General features: G+C 56.4%; 2 protein-coding genes across 4 annotated transcripts; one reads left to right on the plus strand and one right to left on the minus strand.

The window, feature by feature from the left end:
• Window positions 1–1353: 1353 nt before the first annotated feature.
• Window positions 1354–14946, minus strand: TMC6 (transmembrane channel like 6). Of its 3 annotated transcripts, none has more exons than XM_048965280.1 (22): window positions 14525–14946; window positions 13967–14052; window positions 13742–13860; window positions 13524–13652; window positions 13243–13401; window positions 13055–13160; window positions 12888–12984; window positions 12546–12800; window positions 12120–12310; window positions 11905–12049; window positions 11589–11744; window positions 11256–11470; window positions 11063–11144; window positions 10675–10772; window positions 10432–10527; window positions 10004–10079; window positions 9692–9825; window positions 9295–9471; window positions 9112–9190; window positions 8912–8989; window positions 7932–8677; window positions 1354–1466 (listed from the first exon to the last, which is right to left on the minus strand). In XM_048965280.1, the coding sequence occupies exons 2-20, from the start codon at window positions 14020–14022 to the stop codon at window positions 8918–8920; spliced, it is 2442 nt and encodes an 813-aa protein (XP_048821237.1). In that variant the 5' UTR covers window positions 14023–14052; window positions 14525–14946; the 3' UTR covers window positions 1354–1466; window positions 7932–8677; window positions 8912–8917. The 3 variants fall into 3 exon arrangements, with proteins under 3 accessions (XP_048821237.1, XP_048821236.1, XP_048821238.1); XM_048965279.1 differs by having other exon boundaries at window positions 7932–8660; window positions 14525–14945; XM_048965281.1 differs by having other exon boundaries at window positions 7932–8660; window positions 11256–11431; window positions 14525–14943.
• Window positions 14947–14965: 19 nt separating this feature from the next.
• SYNGR2 (synaptogyrin 2) lies at window positions 14966–17189 on the plus strand. Its single transcript, XM_048965317.1, has 4 exons — window positions 14966–15125; window positions 15413–15650; window positions 15842–15981; window positions 16053–17189. Exons 1-4 carry the CDS (start codon window positions 15024–15026, stop codon window positions 16248–16250), a joined length of 678 nt encoding a protein of 225 aa, XP_048821274.1. The 5' UTR covers window positions 14966–15023; the 3' UTR covers window positions 16251–17189.
• Window positions 17190–17887: the final 698 nt, after the last annotated feature.

Raw genomic sequence — 17887 nt, forward strand, 5'->3', positions numbered from 1 at the left:
GGTATGGAGGCGCAGCCTTGGCTCCCTGACTGTCACCTCTCCTGTGATGAGCACAGGTTCAGCTTCACTGGACAGCCTGCACAAAGTAATTCTTGAAGCTCCTCTTGATTCTGTTACACTTAGCCGATGGGGAAGCTGGAAAAGCCCCTCCTGCTAGGACAGAAAGCTGGCTGGCACCACAGCAGAACAAAACATTTGTCACACTCTTAACATAGATAAAAAAGAATGAGTCAAAATCCTGTATATTTAAAATCTTTAATGTTTGATTAAAGCAAGTTTGTGTTTGTGCAAGAAAAATCTCACTTCAGGACACAGGCTTACACAGTGATTAACCTTTAAAAGTGCAATTTTAAGGGCAAATCCATTGAGATTTAATCTGGCAAAGGCTCAGGAGAGATTTTACCAGTCTCTTCAACTCTGTGAAAGGAGTTTGTGGCGAGGTGAGAGTTGTGTTCTGCTTCCAGGTAAGAGGAATAGGATGAGAACTAATGGTCTGAAGCGATTCCAGGCTGGATATGAGGAAGAATTTCACAGAAACAACTATGACCTGTTGGTAGAGGCTGCCCAGGGACGGGCAGGAATCACCGCCCCTGAAGTTGTTTACAGGAAAGGCAGATTAAACACTTGGGAATGCAGAGTAGTTCCACTCCTTGTCACGCGTGCAGATTCAACAAGCAACAACAGGTTTGTTCTACGGCAAGCCCAGGAGACGTTTGAAGTCCTCCTTCCCTCCCTCAAGGAACCGCTGAGCGCTCTGCCTCAGCTCCTGGATTATCGGGTCTTTGTCTCGCTCCGCCTCATCCTGTTAGGAGAGCAACCCAGGTGCAGTTAGGAACTGATGGAGGTGGGATCAGTGCCCATCAGCGCCGGACATCCCACCCCCTCAGGCGTGTCTTTCCTTGGTTTTAACCCACACCCTCTAGCTCACCAGTGAATCTATGTGCTCTCCACAGTGGTAGACTTCTTTCCCCAGGCGCTGCAGCCCTATCTCTCTGAATTCTCGCATATTCTTGGCAACTTTGTGTAGCGTGTCCTCCTCGTAAGCGTACACCTCCCCGCTCTCAGCAACGAGGATGATGAGCTGCTGCCCCGTGGCCAGACAGGGCACGTCATCCACCGTGCCCACCACCTCCATCTTGGTGGGCTGCGGCAGGTAGAGCACCTCACAGTACTCCTTCAGCTCCTCCTGCCCTTCGTAGAAGGTGCCCTCCAGGCCCCCGACCCGCAGGCGGAACTGGGGCTGCTTTTCAAAGCCCACCATTGTGCCTCGGAGCTTCCTCACACACTCACGAATGTCGCTCAGGCTGCGAGCTGTATAAAAACAGAAATCTGAACATGGCGGTTGGCTGCTGTGCTGTGTTGCTGCCTGGCTCGGAGCCCCACGAGCCGGGAGTCTGGTGCCAGGAGCGGACCGCAGGAGCCCAAACTGAAAATCAGCCTTCGTGGTGCTGTAGGAAATCCCCGTGCTGCCATGGGAAAAGCACATGTGAGCAGGGCCACAACGGTTCAGGCGTCTCCCTGACCTGGCCACGTCTGATCCCGTCTCACAGCTCTTGGGCCGGTTCCCGGCCTCTTCACTGCCCCTCCGGTCCGGTCTGCTCCTGGCCCCCGCCCACCCCTGGCTGCTGGGTTCCCGTCTTGTCTCACTTTCCCCCTTCCCCCGACCTGGCCCCCCTCCGCCTCCCCACCACTTCTGGCTGAGCGCTTCCAGCCCGTTCCCAGTCTTGTCCTACCCCACCACCCTCAGCCCACTCTCAGACCCCCCTGGTCCTGTCCACCCCCATCCTCCCACCACCCATAACCCATCCCCATCTCCCCCCAGTGCCTCCAGCCCCATTCTCCCACACCCCAGTACCTGGGTGACCTGTTGAGGCATTGCGAGTCCACAGACATGGCTCAGTCCCCTGCCCACCCTCACCCTATCACCTCCCACCGTCAGAGTGCTGCAGCACCAAACACTTTCGGTACGTCCTGGGCAGCTGACAGGGCTGCCTGAGTTCCGGCTACACCCAGCAAAAAAAACATATTGCTCCACCCCGAGCTGCGTTAGTTTCTGTTTTGTTTTCTGTTAGCGCCACTGTGCAGGGCTGCTAACATGGTACTTGTATAACCAAGATGTTATAATTGCAATATAATCAAAAGAGTAAGGCAAAGCAAACAGGGATCACAAAAGAGAATAAGTAGAAGAGCTTACCCTTGGGTTGAGCTCACTAGAAGATATCAAAGAGGAGGATCTCCAGAAGAGATCCTTCCCCTCTGGTAGCCAGCTCTTAAATAGGTCCAGGAGGGGTGGAGCCTGGCTCCACCCCTTCCGGCAGCACAGCTGAATTGCCTTCACCTGTGCTCCTCTGGCTGACTCATGGCTCACCTCAGGTGATCAATCAGAGGTTCAGGCCGTGACTCAGCAGTTCCCATACACTCCACCCCTTCACGGCGTGAATCAATGATCAGGTTAACAAAAGGGTAAGCTTTCCCTAATACAGAGATCCGGTATATCGCGACGCTTATACAATTTTATCGCGACGTATGTTGGTACAGTTCAAGACAAGTGATGATTAGTGGATGTCCATACTCTTCTATGGGCCAGTGCTCGATGATGTGCCTGGAGGCATGAGGTCCTGAGGTGCAAGTCCATTCTATGTTCCATCAGTCCCATGCAGACCATCACCGGGTGTTGTACGTGATCTAACAGCAACACTGGAACGCTTGATGGCATTTTGTTCCTTCCGGTGATCCTGAAGGCTCACAGACTCACGGGGAGTAATACAGATGTTTTACAGGTACCAGGAGGGGAAGGTCTGCTCTCCAGGGCAAGATACAGGCCGTATTTCTGTCTTGGGTCAACACTTCCGCTTGTACTGGGGCACGTCCTGGCCGCCTGTACCACACCTTTTTGCCGGATATCTGCGGCTGCATAACGATATCAGGCACCAAAGGAGGTGTCCTGATCTGCCATAGGGACATGATGGGGGTCCCTTTAGCAATAAAGATCGGAGTGTTGACCATAATATCAGTAGACCATGTACCTATTACTGGAGGGACTACTGAGCCTCCCACCTCCAATAGTCTCCCCCAAGGTGCAAGTAGGCCACACCACTTGGGTCCTACCTGCACCTTCCAGGGCCATTTTATTTTATGGGTACCTGGCTCTAAGTTTTCAGGGGCAGGGAGCAGAAGATTATTTTCATTACCAATTTGGGGTCTTACCTGATGATCAGTGCCCGTAATTTGGATCCTAAGCGGGGTGGCCCATGTCGTCTGCAACATTCTCAGGGCACTGGGTCTGCCATCTCGAAGTCTTTCATTCAGGTCCCGCAGGGTTTCATACAGTCTTTTTGTCCACCCCTGCAAGGACTGGGAGTCTGTCTTCAGGGCAGCCTTAAGAATACCATTATAACGTTCGATGAGGCCTGCCCCTGTTGGATTATATGGCAGGTGGAATCGCCATTCGATGTTATTTTCTTCTGCCCAGCGCTGTATCGTTGCACCAGTAAAATGAGTCCCTTGGTCGCTCTCGATGACTTGAGGTGTCCCGTAGGCAGACATCAGTTTAGTGAGTGCCTTGATGGTATATGCCTGGTTTGCTTTCGGTACTGGATAGGCCTGCAGTAGCCCACTTGCAGTGTCGACACAGGTCAGGGCATATCTTGCCCCTTCAGAACGAGGAAGGGGCCCGATGTAATCGACCTGCCATCGCTGGAGAGGATTGTGTCCCCTAGCAAGATAGGCTGTTGTTTCGGGCAACGATCTCGGTCTCATCTTGGAGCAAGCGTCGCAATCCTGGCATGCCTGGACGATATCAGATAGTTGTATGGGCAGTCCCCATGCTTTAGCAGCTGCCCACATTGTCTTTTGTCCAGCATGCCGTAGCTTCTGATGTAGCCAGCGGGCGATGTTCTCAGATGGTGAATTCTCAATCCATTGAACTCGGGCCAATGTGTCGGCTTCATCGTTTCCCAGTGACTGTAGGGGCTGATGACCAGAAACATGGTAGACACGTACAGTCCTGTGTTTGACCGTATTCCATATATCTAACCACATGTCTTTGCCCCAGATCGGTCGGGCGTGGATAGTCCATTCCTGGGTGGCCCACTGTGCAATCCAGAGAGTGAGCCCCCGGTACACAGCCCAGCTATCTGTGCAGATGTTCAGGATACCATCACCGGGTTCCTTGGTTATAACCATCCACACGGCTCGCAGTTCTGCCCATTGGCTGCTCTGACCATCCCCCTCATCAAACCAGATTGTCTCGGTGGAAGGATGGTATGCTATTGCTCTCCACTTGCTCGGGTTGCCCTTGCTGGACCCATCTGTGTACCAGGCATCTTCAGGGATAGGATATTTTCCCTCGTGAACGGGACTCTTCTCTGGTGGAGCGACCAGTATTTCTTTTGGTGCATCACTGTGATACGTAACTGGGCCTAGGATCTTCTGAAGTTCTTCTTTCAAGGGGGATGAAGACAGACTGCTCCTTTGGCTGAGATAGGCGACCCATCGTGCCACTGTTTGTGCTTGGGCCACCCCTGTCTTAGGAAGGTGGGTCAGATCCTTCACCCACCCCTGAATTGGCAGAGTGGTCTTGACTATAACTGCAGCTGTCTGAGTTATTGGCTCTACTGCCTGTAATGCCGAATAGGCAGCCAATAACTGTTTTTCAATCATACTGTATCTTTCTTCTGCTCCGTGCCAAACCTGAGACCAGAAACCAATGGGGGTCCGAACAGAACTCTGGCGCTGCCACAGGCCCCAACCGAAGCCGTCTTGAGTAACATGAACGTCCAACTCGGCTGGGAGGGTAGGATCGAATATACCCAATGCCTGAGCTTGTTTAACTGCCAGTTTTGCTTGTTGGAAAGCATCCTGTTCGGTTTTCCCCCAGTCCCATAGCTGCCCCTTTTTTGTGAGTCTGTATAGTGGCCTTAGCAGCTGCGCTAGGTGAGGTATAAAGGAACGCCAATAACCCAATATACCTAGAAACTCTTGCAGCTGCTTTGATGTTGTAGGGACTGGAAATGCCTGAACCTTATCTATAACAGCACTGGGTAGCACTTTGGTCTTTCCTGACCAAACCACCCCCAGGAATTTTACAGACAGGCCTGGACCTTGCACCTTTTGGGGATTTATAGCCCATCCCCTTTGTTGCAAATAGGCAGTTAATGAATCAGCTGCCTGTCCTACTACCTCCAGTGAGTCGGATGTCAACAGGAGATCATCAATATAATGATATAGGTTAACATCATCAGGTTTTCTCCAGTCAGCCAGGTCACGCGCCACTAGATTATGACAATACGTTGGTGAATGCACGTACCCCTGTGGCAGGACCTGAAAGGTCCACTGCCTGCCTCCCCACGTAAACGCAAACTGATCTTGCGATTCCTCAGTAATTGGGATACTAAAGAATGCATTTGCTAGATCTAGGACACAATGATAGGTTTTTATCTCCCTACTCAATGTGTCCATTAGGGAAGCAATATTGGGTACGGCCGCATGAATAGGCGGCGTGACCTTATTTAATTCTCTGTAATCTACTGTCATCCTCCATGTGCCATCCGACTTTCGCACCGGCCATATGGGGGAGTTATACGGGCTGTGTGCAGGTCTTATAATGCCCACTTTTTCTAATTCCTGCACCGTTCTCGATATTTCATCTTGCCCACCCGGGAGTCTATACTGTCTAACATTAGTAATCCGGCGCGGTTTCGGCAGGCAAACAGGCTCATGTTTCGCATGGCCTCTTAATATTGCCTGCACCGCCCGGATACTGATACATCTTTGTCGAAGTCTGAACTCTCCCACAGTTGTTTGGAGAGCCAGACCCCATAGAATGTCTATGCCCAGGATGTATTCTTGGACTGGGGCAATAGACACCTTGTACTCCCGGGGTGGGAGACGCCCAACCCCCAATTTTAACCATGTTTGGGTGACAGGAATAGTCTGTCCCCCAAAACCACCAATCATCACTCTGTCGCCATGAAATTTTCCTGGATCTCCATAGATAATTGATGTTTCTGCTCCAGTATCCACTAATGCCATAACTCTCTGAATATTTTTTCGGGACCAATAAATCGTTAATTCTACATAGGGCCTCCGGTCCCGTCTGGAGGCCCTACGGGGACTAACACCCCTCGTCACTGCATGAATTGTGCTAGGGCCAGTTCTTTTGCTTCTGATGGCTCAGGCATTGTGGCCCGAGACACCTGAGGTGGCTTCTTTTTCCTGTTAGGAATAATAAAATCTTCTAGGTTCCATGTTGTTGTTGGAACCCTCTCTATAGCTCTTACCCTTGATTTCTTAGGGTAGCTCTGGAATTTTTGATTGTCCTTTAGTTGTCTCCAGAGCTGGAGAAGGACGTGGTTGGGCTGGCGGTCGATCTTAGCAAATTGGACCCCAGCCCGAATTAAATCATTAAACATTTGTTTTCGGGATACCCTTATGGGTCCCGATCGAGGAGCTCGAGTAGCCGGCATTCTGGTTTTATTTACCGGCAGGACCTCTGCTTCCTCCAAAAACCGAATATTGCGCCTAGTCCGCAGGCGTTCTGTTTCTCCCAAATCGGCAACTAACTGGGCAGCCTGCTGGACTACGGCTTCTGATGCTACAAGGGGATTTAATATCGAAACTAGGGTGCCGTACAGATGGGAGGGAGCTTGTTGTAGAATTAAATCTCTCATCCCTGCCGAAAATTTAACCATATCAGGGCCATCAAATGTATCTTCATAAATGGCCTCTCTTACACCCAGTTCACGGATATAGTTCTGAAGGTCCTCCATGGAGGACCACATACCTGTATGTAACGGTATGTCTGATTTATTTGGCCATACCATACGGCAGGCCGCCATTAACCATTCCAGTATGGAATGGTTTTCATCACGATATTGATTGCCCACGTATAACCTTTGCCTAAGAGCAGGATGGACAGTCATGGTGGCCAACTTAGATATTTCTGGGCCATTCACCACGACACTTTCTGCCCCAGAATCCCACAGTCTCAATAACCAAGCCGGCACACTTTCTCTGGGCTTCTGCCGAAATCGTTGTACTAAGTCCATTAATTCTGTTGCTGTGTATGGCCGAGCTGTCACATGTAAATGAGTCTGGGCAGGGGGCCATTGATCAGGCGGCACCCCTGCCGGTCTGTCCTGTACTTTTTTTGTTTTTTGGGTTATCACAGGACGGACCTCCAATGGATCAGTTTGAATTGGACATTCAAGGTCTGATTTGGATTTCTTGTTGTCCTGATCAACGAAGTCTGTTGATTCAGGAGCCTGGTCATCATTTATTGAAATATTACGAATTTGGCTTACAGGAAGATGTAGAATTGGCTTCTTCCCCGTTAAAACGCCAAGTTCGTGCTCTAACTTTTCAATGCGATCTTTCAAAAGCTGATTTTCGGTTTCTAAAGTATTATTTCTTGAGTCCGCATGATTTAAAGCGGTTAATAGTGGCCATGCCACCATGGAGGCAGCCAATTGTCTTTCTTTGGTGATGAGAATGTCCTTACCAAGTCCTTGAAAATAGTCTGCCATGCGATATGGGGAGAGATTGCCCATAACACGTAAGGGACCCCATTTTTCAATGATGGCAGCTAACTCGTAATAGGGCGATCCCTCAAACCCTGGGATCTGCCCTGGAATCATTTTCTCTAGGGGAGTATTGTTCTCCCCCTTGACCCATTTATAGAAATTCCACAGGAAAGACATGTTAATTTTAGTATATTCAGCCTGCCTGGCTCGCCAAGTGTATAACCAAGATGTTATAATTGCAATATAATCAAAAGAGTAAGGCAAAGTGTATAACCAAGATGTTATAATTGCAATATAATCAAAAGAGTAAGGCAAAGTGTATAACCAAGATGTTATAATTGCAATATAATCAAAAGAGTAAGGCAAAGCAAACAGGGATCACAAAAGAGAATAAGTAGAAGAGCTTACCCTTGGGTTGAGCTCACTAGAAGATATCAAAGAGGAGGATCTCCAGAAGAGATCCTTCCCTTCTGGTAGCCAGCTCTTAAATAGGTCCAGGAGGGGTGGAGCCTGGCTCCACCCCTTCCGGTAGCACAGGTGAATTGCCTTCACCTGTGCTCCCCTGGCTGACTCATGGCTCACCTCAGGTGATCAATCAGAGGTTCAGGCCGTGACTCAGCAGTTGCCATACAGTACTGCAACACAGCGTCCTGCTGAGGCTCCACATGGGGACATTTAATGGTTATTTCAGAGAGGTGACAGCCCCGAACAGAGCCTTTTTGTTCTCTGCCCATGCAGCACTGGGGAATAATGGTCCTGCTGCCCGGCCCTGCTCACTGCACACACCATGGTGGTTTCTTTCCCGAGGCAAAAAACTTCACCACCTCCATTCCAACGGGATCCAAGGTGCTGGGCAGTTTGCATGTTGGAGAGTTGTTTGTAAGCACAGCTGTGTGCGCAAGCCGGTCCCGTGGAGCTGTGCTGGGACACAGCAGTGGGGCTGTGCTCTTGGCTCCGGAAGGAGCACCCTTATCTCTGTGCTGCAGCACTGCCCAGGAAACCTGGGATGCTTCAAGAGAGCGACAGTTCAAGAGTGCAGTAGTTCTCTGCTCCCAGGGCATTGCCACACTGCTGCTGGCTCCAGTTCCTGCTGGTGAGCTGTCCTGTTCTGCCTTGCTCCTTCTTGGGTCTGTGACACTGAAAGGAGAAGGTCCCTGTGAAGCCCCAAGGGTTATTCACAGAGGGCAGAGCTGTGTCAGCATACTGTCAGCATGCTGACAGTAGGGATAATGCTCTCCCTGTCCCCACCACCCCCCAGTTCCCTGTCCCGGTTCCTCCACAGTTAGCACTGTGCTACTCCCATCCCCCGGCTCCAGCACAGAGCAGGGGAGCACAGTGACCCCCAGCCCTGCCGACCCCCAGCACCCTCCCCTGGGTCTGGGCCTCACCTGGCATCAAGCACAGCGCACTTTATGGTCATAAATGGAGTGAATCCTCTGAATGAGGAATTTTTTATCCTCCCCCTCCTGTAACAGCAGAGACACCGCAGTGAGCAGCCATGCGGGCTGTGCTCTTCCCAGAGCCACTGGAGCTCAGAACTGCCCTGAGCTGCAGGGACGGGGGCTCAGAGCACACAGAGCTCACACACGTTGGCAATCTGCTCCTCCAGCAGGCAGATGATCTGGCGCTGCCCTCTCAACACCTGGATGTTGAAATAGATGACGGCTCTGCAATGACAGGTGTGCAGGGATGGTGTCACTGGGGCTCAGGGCTTCTGAAGCAGCAGGGGGAACCCAAAAGTTGTGTGTGTAGGGTTCAGCCTCATACTCACAGCACCATCCCAGTGAGAAAGAAGAGGAAGACAGTGTTCTCCAGCAGGTACTGGGGGATCCAGCCAAACAAGGCGATGTTGGGGTTGGACTCCTCCAGCAGCTCCGCCCAGACCTTCGGTGTTTGGTAGATGGTTTGAAGACCCCGGAAGGGGCCACAGGTTTCTGATGGCTTCTCCCTGAGCAGGCAGAGTGAGTCAGTGGGAAGCTGCTTTGGGAGTGCATGGCTGGGCACAGGGCAGTGGCCGGGCAGTGCCCCTGACATTAAGCTCTGCCCTGGCTCCTATTTACAGGAATTGTAAGGGCTGGGCCCCATCAGCTGGGTTGGGGCCTCATCGCCAACCATCCCTGTAGGTGCTGCCCCTGGCAGCATGTGGCTCTGTGCCCACGAATACTCACCACCAGATTGTGTAAGAGACAAAGATGGCTGCACCCAAGAAGGACGGGAAGAAGAGGAGTGTGATGAAGACAGTACTCATATGAGATGCTTGCCAGGGCTTGCTGGGAGACTGGCAGTTCTGCATCAGACTGGTCTGCAGGCAAGGAGCAGCATGCTGTCACCTCCCACAACGTGACCCCAGGAGTGAGTGCAGGCAGCTGCACCCCCTCACATCCCCATCCCATCCTGTTGGAGCTGAGACCTGAGGGACCCAAGCAGCATCTCTGCCCCTCTGCAAGGAGGGCACTGCTCTCAGGCAGACGCAATCACACCTTTTTGATGTAGAAGAGCAGCAGCAGCTTCACTACTTGTACTGCTGGCAGGAGTGGTGCGAAGAGAACGCCCAGCCTGGGAGAGAGAGAGAGAGAGAGACAAGCTGAGCTGCCTAGGAGAGTAATTTGGGGCTCAGGAGCACCAGGATAGTGGTACCAGCTGCAGTCAGTGTTTCGCAAAGCCAAGAGCAAGCACACAATGTCCTATGCCAGGCCGGCTGCACAGGCTGTGCTCGGTGGCACATCCCAAACATCAGGGTTGGCAGCAGGTCAGACAGCAGAAGTTTCACTGACCCCTGGTGGATGTGTAGCCTCTGCAGCTGCCTACACCAGGACCCATTGGGTGGCACGAGGCAGGGCTCACAGCAGCGAGCACCACGAGCGCTGGCTGGCAGGGGATGAGCCACATCGGGCTGGAGATGTCTCACCAGGTCAGGGTCTGCCCATACATGAGCTCCAGCACATTTTGGGCAATGTCAAACTCAGGCCTCCGCTTACTCTTCAGCTTCTTCTCCAGAATCAGCCTAGGGAGTGAGAGGAGCTCTGCTGACTGCTGCTGTGCACCCGTCACCCTTGGGCAGCTGCAGAGCCTCTGTGTGCTGAGGCAGAGCCAGCCCAGCTGGAACGGGGAGCAAAGGGCCATGCTGGTAGGCCCTCCTGGGACACATTACCTCCAGAGCAGCTCCCCAAAGCCGGTATCCAGCAGAGTGAATACGAAGTCCATCACCACAAAGCGATACAGGTCCTGCCCCACACACGTCTCCCAGCACTGGGGATAGAAGCATGGTAGTGCCAGGCAGGCAGTGCAGCTGCTCACCTCTATGGCTCTTCATGGGGAGTTTGAAGGGTGGGGAACTTCTTTCTTTCTTGCACACCTTCCCCAGCTACCTATATTCCTCTCCCCACCACAGATGCAAACCGTCCAGCACAGCCCCCACTGCTTGACCCCTGCCCACAGCACTGCCCCAGCTCTGCTCTGCACTCCCTGGGCCAGGGGCAATGCAGGGCACACATCCCCATCCCATCCTGCTCAGCCCTGCACTGTCAGCCAGTACCAACCTCCTTGGCAGAGCAGACCAGTCTGTGGCTTAGCCACTGGTAGCAGAGCAGGCCGAGGACCACAATCTTCAGCAGGAGGTTCCTGGGGAGCAGGAGCAAGGATGGGCAGCCCCTGGGCCCCGGGCACAGCAAAGCTGAGCCCTGAGAAAGGAGGGTAAAGCAAACCTGGGGTGCAGGAGGCTCCCCACCCTACCTGCAGATGGCCACGTAGACCTCTGCCTCTGGGGAATCCTGCTTCTCCCACGCTGCCAGCAGGTTGTAGAAGCGGGGCATCAGCGTGTTGAGGAGCGACACGACGAGTGGCAAGGCCAGCAGGACTCCTTCCTGCTGCCACGCACTGCCTGCTGCAGCTCCCTGTTCCTGCTGCACCTGGTGAGTGGTGCCTGGCTCAGCACGGCTGCATGGTTCCTGGTGCCAGCCACGGGGTCAACCCCACTGCTCCCAGCAGCAAGCACAATGCTGGCAGCAAGAGGGAGGTGCAGTGGGGCTGCCATCACTGCTCTGCCTCACCTGGTGCTGTGCTTACCATGTGCATGTGCTCTGAGAAGTAGTACACGGCCACCACGCAGCCCAGCACCGTGCCCAGTGCTAGGAGCCAGGCAAGCAGGAGCACAGCGATGTGTCGCAGCCGTTGGGGGAGGCTCAGGGGGCAGGAGCGCAATCGCTGCTCTGCCAGCAGCTCCTGGAAGACAGCAGAGCAGCCAGGGTGGCTGAGAACGTAAGCTGGGCCTGCATCTAAAGCAACGGTTTATCCTGCTCGCTCAGGTGGGACCTGGAGGGCCGCTGCACAAAGGTGCAGCACAGGATTGGCATACATGTAGCACTGCAACCCCACTCCTCACCTTCAGCTGAGTGCAGATGTTCTCACTCTGTAGCTTCACCGAGTGCCTCTGCACCACCTTGAAGTCCCACGCAGAGAAGATTTTGATGGCCAGGACCCCTGTGGAGCTGCCCACGCGGTAGCTCTTCAGAAAGGAGTGGTACATGCTGTAGGAGGCAACAGGGCAGTCAGGGCAGCAGTGCTGGGCAGTCAGGCAGTGCTGGAAGTGCTGCCCACCTGTACACCAGCAGGATGCAGGTGGCAAAGAAGGAGGCTCCAATGGTGAACATGTAGGCCAGTGGCATGTTGTATGGGAGCTGGGTGGCTCTGGAGGGGCTCGTGCTGCCACTGGGGCTGGAGGCCGAGAGGGCGTTCAGGGTGGTGTTGCTGTAGTAGCCGTAGTACAGCAGTGAGTGAGTGAAGGAGCCCTGTGGGGAAATGCACAATAGTACTTCTAGCGAACTCACCGGTGCCAGCAGCACTCTGCCCAGCCTGGTATGGGGTCAGCATCAGCCTGTATGGCACAATGCCCTGGGCAGGGGCAGCAATGGGGACAAGGGCACAGACCAGAGCATCCCCATGGCACGAGATGCAGGGACATGGAGCAGGGATCAGGTTGGGGGCAGCTCCCAAGAAGCAGAGCACCAACACTGTGGCACTTACCGCTCCGGTGAAGAGCTCGAGGCCAGTGAAGGGATGGGGGCTGGCCACAGCAGGGGGATAGGCAGCCTGCAGGGCCACCACAAAAACCAAAAGGAGGAGGAGGGAGATGATGTTGAACAGCAGAAGCGTCTTGAGGAAGAGGAAATAGGAGAGCACGCTGGAACCAAAGCGGCCACTGATCTGCTTCAAAGCGTAGTGCCAAGGCTGTGCGGCATGGACCAGTGCCAGGAACCTGTACCAGAGGGTCCGGCAGCCCTGGGGAGCGTGGGGACACAGTAAGGGCATCCTGCAGCTGTACAGCCTCCATCACCACCAGCTCCGGCAACTGTGCTGCAGACTTACAAGCACGATGCAGTCCTGGCACCACGCACATGGAGAGGTGGGTTCTGCAGAGTGGGTGCGTAGCCCCAGGGTGCTCCTCTTCTGGCTCAGCTGCCTCCTGCCCAGAACAGGGGGCATCAGGGGGAGCCCAGGCTGGGAGAAGCCCAGTCCAGACAACAGGCACCTACCGGAGGCTGCGTTTCTCCTCCAGGCTGAGAGGCAGTTCCAGCAGCACTTGGCTACGCTGTGCAGGTGGGAGGCTCGACAGCTCCTTTGCCAGCAGGCTCTGCTTGTCTGAAGGCACAGAAACTCAGAGGGACGCATCCAACAAGACTCATCACGCCCATCCTGAGCCCTACTCCAGGAGAATGCTCACCTGCCAGCGTGGCGTGGGCCGGGTCGGTCTCCAGATCATACTGCCGCAGGCTGGGCCGTGCTGTGCGGCTGAGCTGCTGCAGGGATGGACGACCGCTCCGACGCCGCAGCCGCGCCGTGCGGTTGTAGTATTGAGAGATAATGGCCCCACGGCTGCGCCCTGCGGCAGGAACACAGCACTGGGATGGGCGGCCTTAGGGAGAACTCCTGGAAGGGCTCACAGCATGGCACAGCCCGGGCAGGAAGGGCACAGGGGTGGCACAGGAAGGGGGTGGCACTCACCGATGGTGCGGCTGGGCATGTTGGCCAGGATCCGCAGGGTGGTGGCGTAGCCGGGGTGCTGCTCACCCTGCTCGGGCTCCAGTCCAGTAGTGGCCATGGGGTCCAGGGGGAACAGGAGAGCCGAGGGCTCTGGGGAGGAGAGAGAGAATGTGGGATGAGAGCCAAGGTGTACAGGACTGTCTCCCCCCACCCCACATTGCTGCAGTTCCGTGTTGTACCTCTGCTCCTCTCCTGCAGCTCCATTTCTATTGCTCCTGCCACCAGGCTGCTCTGCTCCTCAATGAGCTGACAGAAGGAGCTGTGCAGGGCTCCCTCATTGTCCGGGCTCGGCTCCTGGCTGCAAGGGCACAAAGCTGAAACCCCCACCCGGCTATGGGGGAGGTGAAGGTCCAGGACAGCTGTGGGTGGGGTAGTTCTGCCCGCGGTGCTCAGCCCGCACTCACCCATCGCTCTCAGTGTTCTCAGGGACTCGGAGAGTGAAGGCAGGCAGTTGGGACATCCCGGAGCCGCGCTGTCTCCTGTACGCTGCCTGCACAGCGAACGCTGCCGTCAGCCCCGCGTCCCCCTCGTGGCACAGAGCCGGAGCTGAGGGTCTGCGGGGGTCCGCCGGGTCCCTGCCGGCCCAGGGGGCGCGCGGCCCGGTGCTGAGCGAGCAGCGAGACAGGAAGGAAGGGAAGGGGGGAGGAGCGCGCACGGAAGGATGCGGGGCGAGCGCTCGTCGAGGCTCGGCCACCGGGGGCCGAGAGCCCGCAGCGCCCTGCTCGGATCGGTTCAGTGCAGCGGAACAGCCGCTCCCAGGTCCCGAGCATTCGAGGCCGGAGCACAAAGCTCGTTCCCCTCCTTGCGGATCCCGGCCGCCACCACTAACGGCCCTATGGAGCTGAGCGCCGTCCCCATCCTCGTCCCCGTCCCCTCCCCGCCCCGCACAGACAAAGGCTGCGGGCAGGAGGAGGCCTCGGGCCACGACCCGCCGCCCTCCCCCTGCACCAGCGGCAGCGCACCCGGTTCCAGCGGCCGCCGCAGACGCGTCCGGAGCTTCCCGCGGCGTCCCAGGGCGGCGGGCACGGCACAGCGGCGTCTCGCGTGTGCGCCTCCCGGTGCCAGGCACGGGGCGGCAACGAACGACGCGGGCAGGGCGCGGGGCAGGGCGCTCTGGCGCTGCGTACCGCCGGCAGTCACACAAACCGCACCCGTAGGCGCGGGGCCGGATCTCGGCGCGGCACAGAGCACGCCGGGAGGCGCGGGGCGGTCACGAGGAGCGGGGCTCGCGTGGTGCCCGCCGGATTCCGGGAGCCGCACCGCACGCAGCCCGAGCTGCGGGGCAGATTCGCGCTACCGCGTAGAGCCCCTCACGCCGCGCCGGCGCCGGTCCCCAACCCCGGAGCCCCTCCCAGCACCAGCCGGGGCGGGGCGGGCTCAGCAGGTGGTGGCGGCCGCAGCGCCCGGCCCTCTCGGGGCGGTGCCGCGCAGGAGCGGCCGTAGCGCGGCGGCGGCGGCGCGATGGAGGGCGGCGGCGCGTACGGGGCGGCCAAAGCCGGCGGTGCCTTCGACCCGGTGCGCTTCGTGCAGCAGCCGCAGGTCTTGGCGCGTATCGCCAGCGCGGTGAGTGCGGCCGGGGCGGCCCTGCGCTGCTGTGTCGTGCGGCCGAACTCGGCCTTCCCTTCTCTTTCCCTTTCCCTTTTCCCCCGTCTCCGAGGCCCGGTCCGGCCCGGTGCGGCTGTGCTTCCCTTCCTGCAGCCTTCCCTTTCCTTCCCGCGGCCTTCCCCCCGTGCCCGGCCATAGTCACGGGGTACTCAGCTGAGCTCGGGGCGGTGCGGGGCTCGGGCAGCCCCCGACGGGGCCCCTCTGCTCCGAGGCCGCCCCCTGACGCCGCCGCTGCCGCCCCGCAGGTGTTCGCCCTGATCGTGTTCGCCTGCCTGGTCGGGGAGGGCTACACCAACTCGCCCCGCTCCTCGCAGCTCTACTGCGTCTTCAACCGCAACGAGGACGCCTGCCGCTACGGCATCGGCATCGGCGTGCTCGCCTTCCTGGCCTGCATTTTCTTCTTCATGGTGGACGCCTACTTCCCGCAGATCAGCAACGCCACCGACCGCAAGTACCTGGTGCTGGCCGACCTCGGCTTCTCGGGTAAGGCCTGGGCCGAGCTCCTGGCAATGGCGGTCCCATGACGTGGCTGCGCGGTGCCTGGCGCAGGGAGCTGCTGCTGGCACGGTGCCTGCAGGCCGTGTGCTGCCAGCCCCGGGGAGCGGCGGGGTTCCGGGAGCAGCAGGGCTCTGGCAGCAGCAGGATGCAGCCCTCACGCCTGCTTCCCCCTGCAGGGCTCTGGACCTTCCTTTGGTTTGTCGGCTTCTGCTTCCTGACCAACCAGTGGGCCTGGACGCACGATGAGGATGTACACATCGTGGCTGACTCGGCGCGTGCTGCCATCACCTTCAGCTTCTTCTCTATCTTCTCATGGGTGAGTGCTGGGGGGGCTCTGCAGGGGTCTTCTGCTTCGTGCCGGGCTCTGACGGGCTCTGCTTTCTGCAGGGTCTCCTGATCGCCTTCGCCTACAAGCGGTATAAGATGGGGGTGGAGGACTTTGCGCACAGCTACGTTGACCCCTCGTCAGAGGTCTCCACGCCGTACTCCAGTTACCCCAACATCAGCCACGACAGCTACCAGCAGCCGCCCTTCACCCAGACCACAGATGCCACCGAGGGCTACCAGCCACCACCGGTGTACTGAGTCCGGCCCACAGGGATGGCTGTACAAGTGCAATTTTCTCTCGTGGGGTGGGAAGGGAGGGACCTATAACTTGAATGGGGAAGAGGGCAGGAGGGTGATGGTTGCTTTGTGTGAAGACCACTGGGGGTTGGGTGGATGCCAGGGCAGAGGGTAGGGCCTGGTGCCTGTGGTGGGGCTGTGTGCTCCCTGCTGTGAAGCAGTGATGGCTGAGTAGAACCTGCTGTGCACAGCCAGCTCCCCTGGGGGGTGGGGGGTTGGTGCTCTGGAATGGCAGAGCCCGAGCCTCACTGCTGTGCCTTTGGGGGAGTAATGGTGAGCACCCCTTGTTCCCTTCCGGTGCTGCTGCCTTGGCCAACTCTGCTGACTGCAGTCCCCAGGTGCCACCTTTAACTGCTGTAGCATCTGTCCCAGCACAGCTGCATGGTGCAGTCCAGCTCCTGCCTGCCACTGGGTTTGCGTGCCTTCCTCTCCTCCTTCAGCTGCTGCTGGCTGAGCTTGATGCCAAAGCCTCATCTTCTGAATATGCACCTTTGTGCTGTGCCTTCCCCAGAGCCTGCATGGGAGCAGCTGGCACTCAGTGGTTTGGGATCTGTGGGAGTGGTGGGTGCTGGGCTCACAGCAGGGCAGCTCCCTTCCCCCAGAGCATCTCCCTGCCAACTGCAGACCCTGTGTCTGTCTCCCACTGAACCCTGCTGGGTCTCCCCATGCCCTGCTCACTGCTGTCCGAGCCGTGCCCTGCTCAGCAGCCACTGCCCCAGGCTGGGTGCCATGCTGTGCCTCCGCGTGGGCCGTGGCTTTGTCTCAGGTTGTGTGCTGCTGTGCCTGTTGTGAAGCTGTTCCCAGCAGCAGTGTGAGGTATGTGAGCTGTAGCTGCTGGGGCTGATATTCAGCTATGCCTTTATCACTGTAGAAACGGAATAAACTTTTTCACCTAGCCACCACCTGTGTTTCTTCTCTGAAGAACTGGGTTCTTCCCCTGTGCTGTGTGCTGGAGGGGTTCTGGGGGGCAGCTGTGGAGCTGGTGCCTGTTGTGCTATCAACAACAAGCTCACGCCAGCACCTATTTTTAGCAAGGCTTGCTGCTCCTCAGGACAGCCTGAGCAACATCAGTGCCGTGTGACCAGCAGCCAGCACACACTGCTGCTTTGTGAGCAGGAAAGACACAGGCAATTTTATTAAGTTATTTATTAATCTAGAATACAAGCACTACTGCCTGTTCCTCATGCCTAAAAGGAAGGCCCAGGCCTGACAAGGGTTTGTGAACACCATGACTGTAATTGCTTTAGTTAACACAAAGGAAGTGAGGTTTCAGAGTCTTTGAGGGCAGCTGCCTGCTCCTCAGCACAGTAGTAAACAAGTATTGTAGAGAGCACTGTGTTTGAGAGAGGATTGACGAAGCCCAAACAGAACCAAGAGCTACTGCTCAGAGCTCAAGGAATCTGATGAGAAAAAGCACTTTATACAAAGGAGAGACCCGTTCCCAGGTCGCTGGATCTTCAGAGGAACAGTAGCCCAACTCTCTACAGTTTAATTCCCAATTCCCCCAAACTTCCTCAGGTCACTTAAGCCCTATGAAGTGGCTGCATGTAGCTTGAACTTGTGTAGAAAATCCTTTTTAATTTCAAAGGCTAGAATGA

The sequence above is a fragment of the Lagopus muta genome, chromosome 18, assembly GCF_023343835.1.
Source record: "Lagopus muta isolate bLagMut1 chromosome 18, bLagMut1 primary, whole genome shotgun sequence".
In the NCBI taxonomy this organism is placed as follows: domain Eukaryota; kingdom Metazoa; phylum Chordata; class Aves; order Galliformes; family Phasianidae; genus Lagopus; species Lagopus muta.

Bases quoted from the DNA above. Each gene is read 5' to 3' on its own strand.
- TMC6 (XM_048965280.1), bottom strand. From the start codon at position 14,022: ATGTCCCAACTGCCTGCCTTCACTCTCCGAGTCCCTGAGAACACTGAG. The intron at 13,653-13,741 runs GTACAACACGGA...TCTCCTCCCCAG, and splicing joins GCTGCAGGAGAGGAGCAGAG to AGCCCTCGGCTCTCCTGTTC. The intron at 13,402-13,523 runs GTGAGTGCCACC...TTCCTGCCGCAG, and splicing joins CATGCCCAGCCGCACCATCG to GGCGCAGCCGTGGGGCCATT.
- SYNGR2 (XM_048965317.1), top strand. From the start codon at position 15,024: ATGGAGGGCGGCGGCGCGTACGGGGCGGCCAAAGCCGGCGGTGCCTTC. The intron at 15,126-15,412 runs GTGAGTGCGGCC...GCCGCCCCGCAG, and splicing joins TGGCGCGTATCGCCAGCGCG to GTGTTCGCCCTGATCGTGTT. The intron at 15,651-15,841 runs GTAAGGCCTGGG...TTCCCCCTGCAG, and splicing joins GGCCGACCTCGGCTTCTCGG to GGCTCTGGACCTTCCTTTGG.